This window comes from Rhineura floridana, chromosome 9, assembly GCF_030035675.1.
Source record: "Rhineura floridana isolate rRhiFlo1 chromosome 9, rRhiFlo1.hap2, whole genome shotgun sequence".
Lineage (NCBI taxonomy): Eukaryota > Metazoa > Chordata > Lepidosauria > Squamata > Rhineuridae > Rhineura > Rhineura floridana.
Window position 1 is genome coordinate 114,434,294 of NC_084488.1, and position 12,821 is coordinate 114,447,114.

The 12,821-nt window shown below is 44.1% G+C and overlaps 1 protein-coding gene across 4 annotated transcripts in view; it reads left to right on the forward strand.

Moving 5' to 3' along the window:
- SLC4A4 (solute carrier family 4 member 4) overlaps nt 1–12,821 on the forward strand; it is a 270,897-nt gene that overhangs the window by 179,905 nt on the left and 78,171 nt on the right. For all 4 annotated transcript variants that reach the window (XM_061583421.1, XM_061583422.1, XM_061583423.1 and 1 more), the window contains exon 8: nt 8,834–8,991. In XM_061583421.1, coding sequence (XP_061439405.1) covers nt 8,834–8,991 — 158 coding nt within the window. The remainder of the gene's footprint in view (nt 1–8,833; nt 8,992–12,821) is intronic.

Genomic DNA, 12,821 nt, shown 5'->3' on the forward strand with positions numbered 1-12,821 from the left:
CAAAGGAATTGTAATTGTTGGAAGAGGGAAATATGTGGCATCTGTGTTGGGAGAGAATTGGTGTGCCCTGCACATATTTGATCCTCAGGGGTATGCTTAAGGCCAGAGGTGTAGAACTAAGACCTTGCAGTATTAAATACTCTTTGGCAAAAGTTTAGCTTTTTGCCAGAAGCAAACGGAAATACCTTGTGACCAGGGATCTCCAAATTATCACTGGGATTTATAAGCCAAGCTTTAAGAAGTGTCCTGCCGGATCAGGCCAATGGCTTGAAAGGTTGCCATGCAGAGGAGGGCCAGGAACTCTTCTCGATCATCCCAGAGTGCAGGACACAGAATAATGGGCTCAAGTTACAGGAAGCCAGATTTCGACTGGACATCAGGAAAAACATCCTCACTGTTAGAATGACAATGGAACCACTTACCTAGGGAGGTGGTGGGCTCTCTGACACTGGAGGCCTTCAAGAGGCAGCTGGACAGCCACCTGTCAGGAATGCTTTAATTTGGATTCCTGCGTTGAGCAGGGGGTTTGAATCGATGGCCTTATAGGCCCCCTCCAACTCTATGATTATATGATTCTAGTTCAGCATCCTGTTCTCACAGTGGCCAACCAGGTGCCTATGGGAAGCCCACATTTTCTGCTGGCTAGTTGTGAGGTTTCTGCTAGCTAGTTATGAAGTCCAGTTCCACCATGATAGCACAACAAAATTATGTAAAGTTATCAACACAGATATTGTTTAGCAAAGCTATTTAACCCAGTCTTTACGTAAGTCAAACATTTCTTTAATTTTTCTGAAAATTTGTATGAAAGTTTAAAAAAACAAGTGGCCATCCAGAGTTTATTTCTGTTTTGTTGGCAATCTTCCACACAGGCAGTCAGATTCCAGAACAGTTGTCTCCATCTAGTAGTAAAGGCTTAAACATTAAGGAGCCCATATATTCAGGCATAGTATTGCACACGCTTATGTATACATACGTATTAAACCCATTTTATGTACAGAATTCAAAACAGGACTGTATTATTAGAATAAAAAAATCTCTATTTAAAAAGATGGTGTTTTTTTTTTAGTGAAACTTTGTACAGACTTTTTAATGTAAGAAGAGCCCTCTTGGATCAGATCAAAGGCCAGCACCATGTCCCCACATTAGCCAGCCTCATGCCTGTCGGAAAATCCGCAAGCAGGACCATCTGCACAATAGCCTTTTCCCATCCATGTTCTCCAGCAATAGGTGTTCAGAGTCATTAGAGGTAATATATGAACACTGTGACTATTAGCCATTGATTGACATTAGAAAAGGCTGCAAAGGGCCAGAAAAATTGCTTCAAGGGCCAGATCTGACCTGCAGGCCACCAGTAGGATTTGCCTACTTTAGTGTATGCTTTTGCTGTTTGAACAATCAATGGTAGGGGTTGCCTTTCCCCCCAGACAGCAAGGATTCTTTTGAGTCTCTTTCGATTAAATCTCTAGACATAGTTCTGTGTCGCTTCTCCAAGGCTGTTCCTCTTCCTCACATAATCCCTACTTTTGTATTACTGTTCTGCTAACTTACTATTTTTCTCAGGTTCAGTGAAAAATAGAATTGCAATTGTCACCTGTGTCTGCACCTTCTGCAGTTTGTAGTGAGTGTTCTCATCTGACTCTAACACACATGGTGTTGAGTTGCTATTGCAACGTATGAGTCACAAACCCCCAGGATCTTTTTAAAAATACTCTTGTTTGGCCAGGTTGTACAGATTCAGGAGGAGGAAAATGAGGTCAAACACAAGTAGAAATATGATTTTATTTGGAATTTGTAATAATTAAAATGTTTATAGTACGTCTGGGTTAGGGATGGGATCTGTTGGCCAGTGCCAGTTCGAAAACATTCTGTTATTATTAAATTAAATTATGTATGATTAAAGCTAGATTAACTAAGCACATAGAAGAACAAGCCTTGCTGAAGCAGAGCCAGCATGGCTTCTGCAAGGGAAAGTCCTGTCTCAGTAACCTATTAGAATTCTTTGAGAGTGTCAACAAGCATATAGATAGAGGTGATCCAGTGGACATAGTGTACTTAGACTTTCAAAAAGCTTTTGACAAGGTACCTCACCAAAGGCTTCTGAGGAAGCTTAGCAGTCATGGAATAAGAGGAGAGGTCCTCTTGTGGATAAGGAATTGGTTAAGAAGCAGAAAGCAGAGAGTAGGAATAAATGGACAGTTCTCCCAATGGAGGGCTGTAGAAAGTGGAGTCCCTCAAGGATCGGTATTGGGACCTGTACTTTTCAACTTGTTCATTAATGACCTAGAATTAGGAGTGAGCAGTGAAGTGGCCAAGTTTGCTGACGACACTAAATTGTTCAGGGTTGTTAAAACAAAAAGGGATTGCGAAGAGCTCCAAAAAGACCTCTCCAAACTGAGTGAATGGGAGGAAAAATGGCAAGTACAATTCAATATAAACAAGTGTAAAATTATGCATATTGGAGCAAAAAATCTTAATTTCACATATACGCTCATGGGGTCTGAACTGGCGGTGACCGACCAGGAGAGAGACCTCGGGGTTGTAGTGGACAGCACGATGAAAATGTCGACCCAGTGTGCGGCAGCTGTGAAAAAGGCAAATTCCATGCTAGCGATAATTAGGAAAGGTATTGAAAATAAAACAGCCGATATCATCATGCCGTTGTATAAATCTATGGTGCGGCCGCATTTGGAATGCTGTGTATAGTTCTGGTCGCCTCATCTCAAAAAGGATATTCTAGAGTTGGAAAAGGTTCAGAAGAGGGCAACCAGAATGATCAAGGGGATGGAGCGACTCCCTTACGAGGAAAGGTTGCAGCATTTGGGGCTTTTTAGTTTAGAGAAAAGGCGTGTCAGAGGAGACATGATAGAAGTATATAAAATTATGCATGGCATTGAGAAAGTGGATAGAGAAAAGTTTTTCTCCCTCTCTCATAATACTAGAACTCGTGGACATTCAAAGAAGCTGAATGTTGGAAGATTCAGGACAGACAAAAGGAAGTACTTCTTTACTCAGTGCGTAGTTAAACTATGGAATTTGCTCCCACAAGATGCAGTAATGGCCACCAGCTTGGACGGCTTTAAAAGAAGATTAGACAAATTCATGCAGGACAGGGCTATCAATGGCTACTAGCCGTGATGGCTGTGCTGTGCCACTCTAGTCAGAGGCAGCATGCTTCTGAAAACCAGTTGCCGGAAGCCTCAGGAGGGGAGAGTGTTCTTGCACTCGGGTCCTGCTTGCGGGCTTCCCCCAGGCATCTGGTTGGCCACTGTGAGAACAAGATGCTGGACTAGATGGGCCACTGGCCTGATCCAGCAGGCTCTTCTTATGTTCTTATGTTCTTAATAAGGGAAATAACACCTATCAGTAGGAAGTTACATTACAGTAAACAAGCATAGAGGTGTCCCCAAATTCTGGCTAGAAGGGACATCTCCCTATTAAAAGCATGCAAGCTTGCTTATCCCAACAAAAAGAACCGCGGAAAATTGTTACACAGAAATCCAATCTGCAACTATAGAGATTAAGTGAATTAATGGAAAACTTGGTACTAAATCTAAATTGGGCAGAATTCTCAAATCATCTTATTTACGGTCATTGACCAGTCATACACATACATACAAATACTCTGAGCATATACAAAATATGACATAAAACTTATACAAGGAGAAGAAGAATCTTTTAGTCCTATTTAGCTAAGAGGATGGTGCCTTTACCACCTGCTTCCTTGTGATGCATGCACCGGCACAGAATTTCGCTACACTAAGGGTTGTTTCCTTCCTGAGATCTGAGAGGAGGAAAGAGACGTATGTTGTATCAGAACTATGGGGCAGGGTTTGTAAGATTGGGGCAATATAGAAGGCACGGATGTCCTTGTAATATGAGCAATAAAGGAGAACATGGGTGATTGTTTCAGCCTCCCCCAACTGACATGGATATTGGCGTTGAAAGTATGGAATTTGCTGGTATCTCCCCTCCAGTAAGGCTGACGGGAGTGCATTTAAATGGGCCAGGGTAAAGGCTCTGTGAAGTCTAGGGATGTCCAAGGTGTAAAGGTATGTTTCGGGGGCAAAATTGATATTAAAGTTTACTGGAGACCGGTAGATTGGCACTCGAGGTTTGTCATTTTGCAGGGCTACATCCCTTATCCTATTTTTGATCACTTCTTGGGCCTTAATAGGGCCCAGCTGGGCCAAGAATGAGGGAGAGAACCCATCATGGTGTAGTTTTTCCTCAACTTGACTTGTCCACCCTCGTGTCAGATTGTCTGTTAGGATCAGCGGGGTTAGTCCCAGCGAGTTAGCATTTAGCTTGATCCAATAGTTGAATATATTTATCCACATTCGGGCTTCAAGGGGAATTAGCCCGGCAGAATTCTAGCACATCCCTAGTCTGGGTTGCCAGGGTTTGAATGTTAAATAATGCACTGTGGATCTCTCATTGTCTAGCTATGATTTTGTGCTCCCAAAAGTCTTGCCAGAGACATAAGACTGCAATAGGGGAGGGGTTGTTTGTGTGTGTGTATATATACACGTGTATATGAGTACACACAGTGGAGAAGACTGAGTTGGTAGTATGCACGCTTTTAAAAATGTGGCTCCTTGACACTCAGTTTGGTTTTGTTTGGAAACAGAAGCAGACTCCAGTATCTCTCAACACAAAAGACCCCAAATTTACTTTTAACTCCCTCCTGGTTCTTCAGAATGCTCCTTCTGTTTGAGGATTCAGTGAAGACACTGCAGGAAACTGGGCTCTAACGCTCTCACCCTCCCCTAATCGAGTTGACGTTCCCAGAACTCTGCAGAAATCTTTTAATTCTCCGTGCTTTGTTTAAATGTCCTTGGCAGCCCCCACGGGCGATGAATCCGAAGGACCTTTCTTTCCCCCCCAACACGTCCTCCCCAACAGCTAGCAATTTAAATATATAAAGAAATGTTTGGGAAAGCAGCATTGAGGGCTCTGCTTATTGCTCAGTTTTATGCAGTTCCATATAGAAAGAGCAGAAAATATGCATTGATGTTTACAAATGCTCTTAAAGCGAGTTAAAGACAAGTAGGCTTTCCTTTTTCTGGGAAAAGCGCATGCTTAAGATGCAGAATGTGTTTAGATGAGTGTGGCCAGCTGGACCGTTGAATTGATGATGTACACAAAAACCCCTTGTCCCCAGTGTTTGTGGCATTTCCCTGACTCCTGTGTTTCCATATCAACAGGAAAGTGTATCTCTCTTCAGTGTTTTTTCCCTGGCTGAAGCTGATTCTAAAGTTTAAAAAGAAGTTGGCCTAGATGAGTGGGGGGATCCCATGCTCAGCTTTAACAGAGATGGGTCCAGGACTTCCAGCTGCTCAGAGCTTTGTCCATTGATGCCTTGCGTAAGGGCCTGTTGAAGCCTCTCTTTTCTTTTCACAATCTGTGCTAGCGATTATTGAACCGTCCCAGATGCTGGCAGTGTCCTAATGACTGTATCTGATTGCTTGTGGTGGCCTGGATTCACCCTAGAACACCAAGTTGGGAAAGACTGGCCTGGAGGGCTCAAGGGGAAAAAAAAGATGCATCTTTTGCATTGACACCTGTCAGATAGGAAGCCAGTGAGCAGGATGCCAGCAACCTGGCTGTGAAGCTGAATTCCACAATTCATGCTGTGCTCCTAAAGCTGTCAGGACATTTCATTATATCTTTCAGATCTCTTGACAGATGATTTGGTTTTGGGCTCACGAGATTCCAGACAGAACTATTTTACGTTGCTTGCTTTGAGAGACTTCTGGTATACCATTCTGCATGAGCAAATGGAATTGGAGAAGGGATTTAGCTGGGTAGTGCAGCACATTGCTTAGGTCTAAGCTCAATCTATGCCATCTCCAGTGAAAGGGATCTCTGATAGCAAGGCTGGTCAAAGGATGTTTTCCGGAGACCTTGGGGAGTTGCAGCCTGCCAAGGTAGACAATATGAGGCTAGATTTACCAATGGGATTGGTCTAGTGCAGGGGTGGCTAACCTGTGGCCCTCCAAGACGTTGCTGGTCTTCATCATCCCTGCAGCAGAAGGTGGCAAGCATCCAAAAGCAAAAGAAAGGAAAAAAGGGGGAACCCCAAAATGCTTGAAAAAATATTATTATAACAAATGTCCAAAGTGTTATTATTATTTTGTTATAATAAATAATATTTTTTCAAGCATTTTGGGATTCCCCTTTTCTCCCTTTCTTCTGCATCATCCCTGACCATTGGTCATGCTTAGTGGCGCTGATGGGAGTTTGACCCCAACGATATCCAGAGGGCCAGCAGCTTCCCTATTCTTGGATGATAAGTTCTTGTGTTTTGATGCTTTTATTAACATTCGAAGGCCCTAAGGTTGTGCTTAAGCCCTAAGTGCAGATGGGGGAAGAATTCATTTGGTCCGCTTTCCACAGCAGACTGGCCTGATCCATTGCTCTCAGACTTGCATGCTGGACTATAGTTTGCATCATCCATGACCACTGGCCATGCTGGCTGGGCCTGATGGGAGCTGGAGTCCAACAGCAACTGGAGGGCTGCAGGTTCCCCATTCCTGGTTGAGCGCAAGGAAGCACCCTAGCAGCTAAATCTCCCAGCTATTAACTTTAGCTGATGCTTATTGGTTTTTAACCCCTGCCACAATATCACTAGTGGCTTATTTATTGCCTTTCCTAGATTTCTTTGCTGCTTTTCTGAGAGCTCCAGCATATTTAAAGCATATTTGACTGCCTTCAAGTCAATTCCATTTTCCTTAACACAATTACTTGTCCATTGATGGCTTGCGTAAGGGCCTGTTGCAGCCTCTTTTCTTTCCACAATCTGTGCTAGCGATTATTGATCTTTAAATATGCTTTAAATATGCTAGAGCTCTCAGAAAAGCAGCAAAGAAATCCTTTATGTCAACCTTACAAATAAGCCCACAAAACATACTGGTTTGGATTGTTTTGTTTGTTTGCTTGACTAGCCTACTGGGGCTGGGGGAAGAGGAATGGGGAAAAGCAGGCAGCTGCATTTTTATGCTAGGCGCAGGGGAAGGATGGAGCGCCCCATCCCTCCTCTGCAATCTTTTCACTCGCCTTCATGCTTAAATACAAGGCTGCTTTATGGTCCCCAGGGCAGAGTTTTAGGGATACAGCTGGCTGATCAGAGGGATGAAGAAGCCGCTGTCAAAAATGGCAGCCCAGAGTTCTCCCCATAATAATGAAGACACATGTACCCACGTTAAGATGTCACCAGCTCCTGCCTCTTCCCTGTGCCTGTGCTCCATAACATCACTTGTTCACTGGGATAAGGTGATGTCACTCTGAATTGTGCCAAAAGGTTACGGGGGGGGGAGGAAGGGCTTCTTCTGGGAGGAAGGGCAGGATATAAATTTAATAAATAAATAAAACAAGAGATTGACACAGCCTTGTGTTGAGTGTAAACTCATTCTGCCGTTGATTTCTTCGTTTGCAGACCAAACTGGCATCACTTGTTCTGATTTTAACATTCCCTCTCCACTTTTGTCATAGAGAAAAGGCAGAGCTTGGAAAAGTTACTTTTTTGAACTACAACTCCCATCAGCCCAATCCAGTGGCCATGCTGGCTGGGGCTGATGGGAGTTGTAGTTCAAAAAAGTAACTTTTCCAAGCTCTGAAAGTAAGAGGCAATGTGATAGAAGTGTATGAAATTATGTATGGCATGGAGAAAGTGGATAGCAAAAATTGGGGCTATCAATGACTCTGAAAGTTGGAACAATTGTTAAATTGTATCTTAACTTTCTGTGGTTTCTCTCACAAGAGGTATATAGTCATATATTCCAGAAATACATATTGGTACCAGCTTGAGTGAGGGATGGATGGAGGAATCCTGTAAAAGACTGCATGTGTCACTTCTTGAAACTCTGGGAATATGCTTGTAAATAAGGAAAGATGGTAATAGAGCAACCCATTCATGTCAAATAAAGGTGTCGTTGGATAGTAAAGGTTAGGGCTGAGTTGAAACTACACATCATGTTTTGTGTTCATTCATTTCCAGTGTGGTGTGTGTGGTGTGGTGTAGTCGTTAAGGTGTTGGACTATGACCTGGGAGACCAGGGTTCGAATCCCCACACAGCCATGAAGCTCACTGGGTGACCTTGGGCCAGTCACTGCCTCTCAGCCTCATGAAAACCCTATTCATAGGGTCGCCATAAGTCGGAATTGACTTGAACGCAGTACATTTATATTTTTCAGAGAGTCAGTGTGGCGTAGTGGTTAAGGTGCTGGACTACGACCTGGGAGACCAGGGTTCGATTCCCCACACAGCCATGCAGCTCACTGGGTGACCTTGGGCCAGTCACTGCCTCTCAACCTCAGAGGAAGGCAATGGTAAACCTCCTCTGAATACCGCTTACCATGAAAACCCTGTTCATAGGGTCGCCATAAGTCGGGATTGACTTGAAGGCAGTCCATTTCCATTTTTCATTTCCATGAGTATCAAAAGCTGCCTTCTATTTTCAGGAATGTTTTTAAACTCATTGCTAACATGTTTGTTTTGTTTTGATGCGATTCTTAGCCCCAAAGTATTTATATATCACCCTCTCACAAAACATAGATGTAACATTAAAAAAAAAAACTTTAAAAGCACTACAGAACAATCATTAAAATAACTGGCTACTCAGGAAAACTTTGACCAATTGCATAGGCCTGTCGGCATAAAAAAGTCTTCAAAGTCAAAAGCAATACATACCTGTGAGGATCCCACTCCATGCAACTGAGGAAGTGGATGTAGTCCATGAAGCTTATGCCACAATTACATTTGTTAGTCTTTTAAGTGCCACCAAATGCTTGGTTGTTTTTGTTCTAACGAGACTACTGTGTGTCTTTCCTGCAGCTGAAGAACAAGTTCATGAAGAAGTTACCTCGAGACGCTGAGGCCTCCAATGTACTGGTTGGAGAAGTAGACTTCTTGGAAGCCCCATTCATTGCCTTTGTTCGGCTGCAACAAGCTGTTATGCTCGGTGCTCTAACAGAAGTCCCTGTACCTACCCGGTAAAGTGTATTGCTGCATTTGTGATATTCATATTGAAAGAAGCAGGGAAAGAACCTGTATATTCAGGATAGCCCCACTTTTAAACTCAACAAAAAATAATAGGGAGATATCCAGCAAACTTGTTCTGTCAGCATAAGGTTTTCCACTTGCTCAATGGAACTTCCCCACTTCCTCTCCCCACGGATGCTCTGCGCCCTCCCCACATCTGCTCTGGAAGATCCATCAGGGTGGTGTTAGGGGTAGGAGAGGGAGGAAGTTTTTGTTGTGCAAGCAGAAATTATTGCACTGACAAAGTGTTAGCTGGATACTGTCCATAGACGGCTTCTGGAAAACTTTGGAACTTTACATTATTTTGGGCGGAACTGGTTGACAGAACTGCTGTAACTAATCTTCCATTTGTAGTGAAATATTTGGACACTTTTGGTAGTATTGCAGAATTGTTATTTTTTTATGAGAGGGAGAGAGTTCAGTATGCAGGGAGAGGCCTGTTCCAAAACACCTTGTCACCGTAAGTGGCAGCAGCTCTAGATCCAAGAAGAACTCCCCAGGATCTATCATGATAACATAGGAGATCCCAGTGTGCAGCTGTTTTACTTGTTCTCCCCTTCCATAAAATCAAAGTGGCTTTCTTAATGGTTCTTAGGACAGCCTTCACCAACTTAGTCCCCGCCAGTTGTGTTATACAGTAGCTCACATCAGCCCCAGCCAGCATGGGAGTTGTTGTCCAAAACAGCTGGAGGACACCTGGCTGGCGAAGGCTGTCTTAGGCAGTCCCTCAGTCAAGAAGTGTTGAGACCAGACTTATTTAGCATCAGCCACTCAATAACTAGAAGCCTTCAGATCATTAACTGGATAAAGCGGTATTCTGCTGGCATGAGGTGCCACAGTGGATATTCGGGTGACCTTTCAGGTTGCATGTGCTGCTTTCTGCCATCAGCTGCTATGTGTAATCTGAGGCTGGTATTCAATGCTAGTCCTACTCAAAGTAAACCCATTTAAGTTAATGGACATGACTAATTTAGGTTCATTGTTTCAGTGGGTCTTCTCTGAGTAGGACTTTGATGAATACAATCCTGTGTGCCCTGCAGTTGGGGATGAGCGAATTTGTCAACTGTGGTTTCTACCAATTTCTCAATTTTTCCAATCTTAGTTCTCCACATGAGTTTGCAATTTTTTAAAAGAAGCTTTCATGAAAATTCATCCGTATTTATTTTTAGTGTGAATGTCTCCTAAAATACACATTTTTGTATGCATCTTTGCCTAATATATATACAGTTTTGCAAAATGGTTGTTAAATATATGCACAACTTTACCTTGGTATATGGATTTATGTACACGTTGCTTGGCTGGAGAACGGCATTTGCAAAATTTGGAAAAGTATGAATGTTGAAGGATGGTGTGTTTTGGTTCATGTGTTGTTTCAGAAAGTGCAGATTAGGTAGATTCGCCTTTGAATGCGAACTGAATCAAATTTCTCCCCCAACCCTACTTGCAATATTGGAAGGGATGCTAGGCCACACCTTGAGGATCATGCACTGTCAAAAAATGGGTATATGTATGGAATATGACTTTTCTAGCACTTAGCAGGGGTGGTGCAGGGATGCGGAACCTCAGGCCTGGAGGGGGGTCTACCACAGCTCTCCAATCCTTGCTATTCTGCCCTTGAGGGTCTCCTCAGGCCACACCCCTTCTCTCCAGGCCACACCCCTTCTCTCCAGGCCACACCCCTTCTCTCCAGGCCACACCCCTTCTCTCCAGGCCACACCCCTTCTCTCCAGGCCACACCCCTTCTCTCCAGGCCACACCCCTTACCAGCTCTGTGCTACCCTTTCCTCAATCGCTTTTGCCTGGCTGGAAAGTGTCGTTCAACTATGATAATGCCCCTTGCTTGCCTGGATGGGGAGAGGTGTGAGTGTGAGTAGAAACTGCTGATTTCTGGGCGGCTAAAATGTACCCAACTGTACAAAGGTGACAGTGTCATCCATTGCTCTACCCACTTTTGACCTGGCCTCCAGAAGGTTGCCCCATGAAGGAATGTGGACTTCCTTCTGCCTGGGGTGGTGGTGGTGGTGGAGGAGGAGGAGAGGTGAGGCCAAAGATACTTACAGACCATTTCCGCGCACAGTTGCTTGGAACCAAGTCCCATTGAGTTCAATTGCTTTCCTCCCACAAAGCCATGAATGAGAGTGTGAGCTTGCCCTACCTTTTGTGCTCCCTCCAGGATCAAAATAGAAGAGAAGCCACTGCTTCTCACTCTCTCTCACATTCTCTCTCTCTCACACACCCCTCTATCAATCCATCTGACCCTCAGAAGTTGTACCTGTCTTTGCAAAGAAGCCATTGGCAGCTTGATCCTCCAACAGCAGCTTCTGTTAAGGTGGGAGGGGCCATAGCTCAATGGTAGAGCATCTGCCTTGCATGTAGAAGGCCCCAGGTTCAATCCCCAACATCTCCAGGTAGGGCTGGGAGAGAACACTGCCTGAAATCCCGGAGAGCTGCTGCTGCTGAGCTAGAATTACTGATGATCTGACTCGGTATAAGGCAACTTCCTTGGTTCCTACGTGTGTGTGCCTGGGGTTCAAAGGAAAATCTTGTCCAACACTCCTCTGGGAGCACCCACACCCTTGGTTGTTGCCCTTTGGATCTCAGCCCCTGTGCTATCGCAATCCAGAAAGGCATTTCCTTTCCTCCTCAGCAGATTCATGGGAGCCCTAATGCTTTGCTTCTGTGTAGATAATAAGGAGTATTTAATATCACATTAATATATATAAACACACATGTGATGTGACAGTAATAGAAAGCCATCTGGTTAGTATAAAAATAAAAACACCAGTAATTTAATTTCAGACCGTAGACTAATGTTTCACATCAGCATGCTCTATAAACATACGTGTATCCACTGTGTGTGGGTGTGTGTTAGAGAGAGACCTGGAATTCCATGCTAATTATGGCAACTGTGTTCAAATTATTGGCTCAGAATAAACGAGGGAGTTGGTCTGACGAAATAATTTGGGGAGGGGGCATTTTTATACACAAAGCGTTTGAAATTTTGCATTCAGTAGTTTTTGTCACAGGCCATGGACAATAGTCGGAAGGGTTAGGGTTGCAAGTGGCGAGGCAGCGAAGGAAGGAGGGGAATGTATGCAAGATGGCATCAATGGAGGAGAGGAATGGGAGGATGTGGCTGTGCAATCACTACCAAAGGTTGCTGAAAGATGGGGATGGGGAACCTGTGGGCCTCTAGATGTTGCTGGACTCCCAAGTCCCATCAGCCCCAGGCAGCATGGCCCACAGTCAAGGATGGTGTTAGCTGTAGTTCACCAACATCTGGAGGATCACTGGTTTCCCATCTGCTGCTGTAAGGCAGCCTTCCCCAACTTGGTAGCTTCCAGCTGTTTGGAATTACAACTCCAGGCTGGGAAAGGCTGCTGTAAGACAAGTAATATTCTGCTCTCTGCTCCAGCATAACCCTGTAGAATGTGTGTAGCCATTTCTGAAGACAGATTAGGGAGGATGGGTACTAGTTGCTGAAAACGCAGCCCCATGACTCTCCGTGGAAGGGAATTTGCTCAAGTGGTAGAGCGCTTGCTTAGCATACAGGAAGTAACAGGATTGATGCTTCTATTCTCCAGTGGAGCCTTTCCTCTCTTCCTTCCAGAGAATGACCATAGCTCAGTGGTGGAGATGTGAAGTCCTTGAAAAACCTTTGAAAAATTAAGAAAAAAACTGTTTTTTTCCTGGTTCCCCCCCCCCCAATTTTTTGAGAAAAAAATAAAAAACAAATCTCCCAAGTTTTTGTTTTCCCCCAGGCTTTCACATCTCTCAGTGG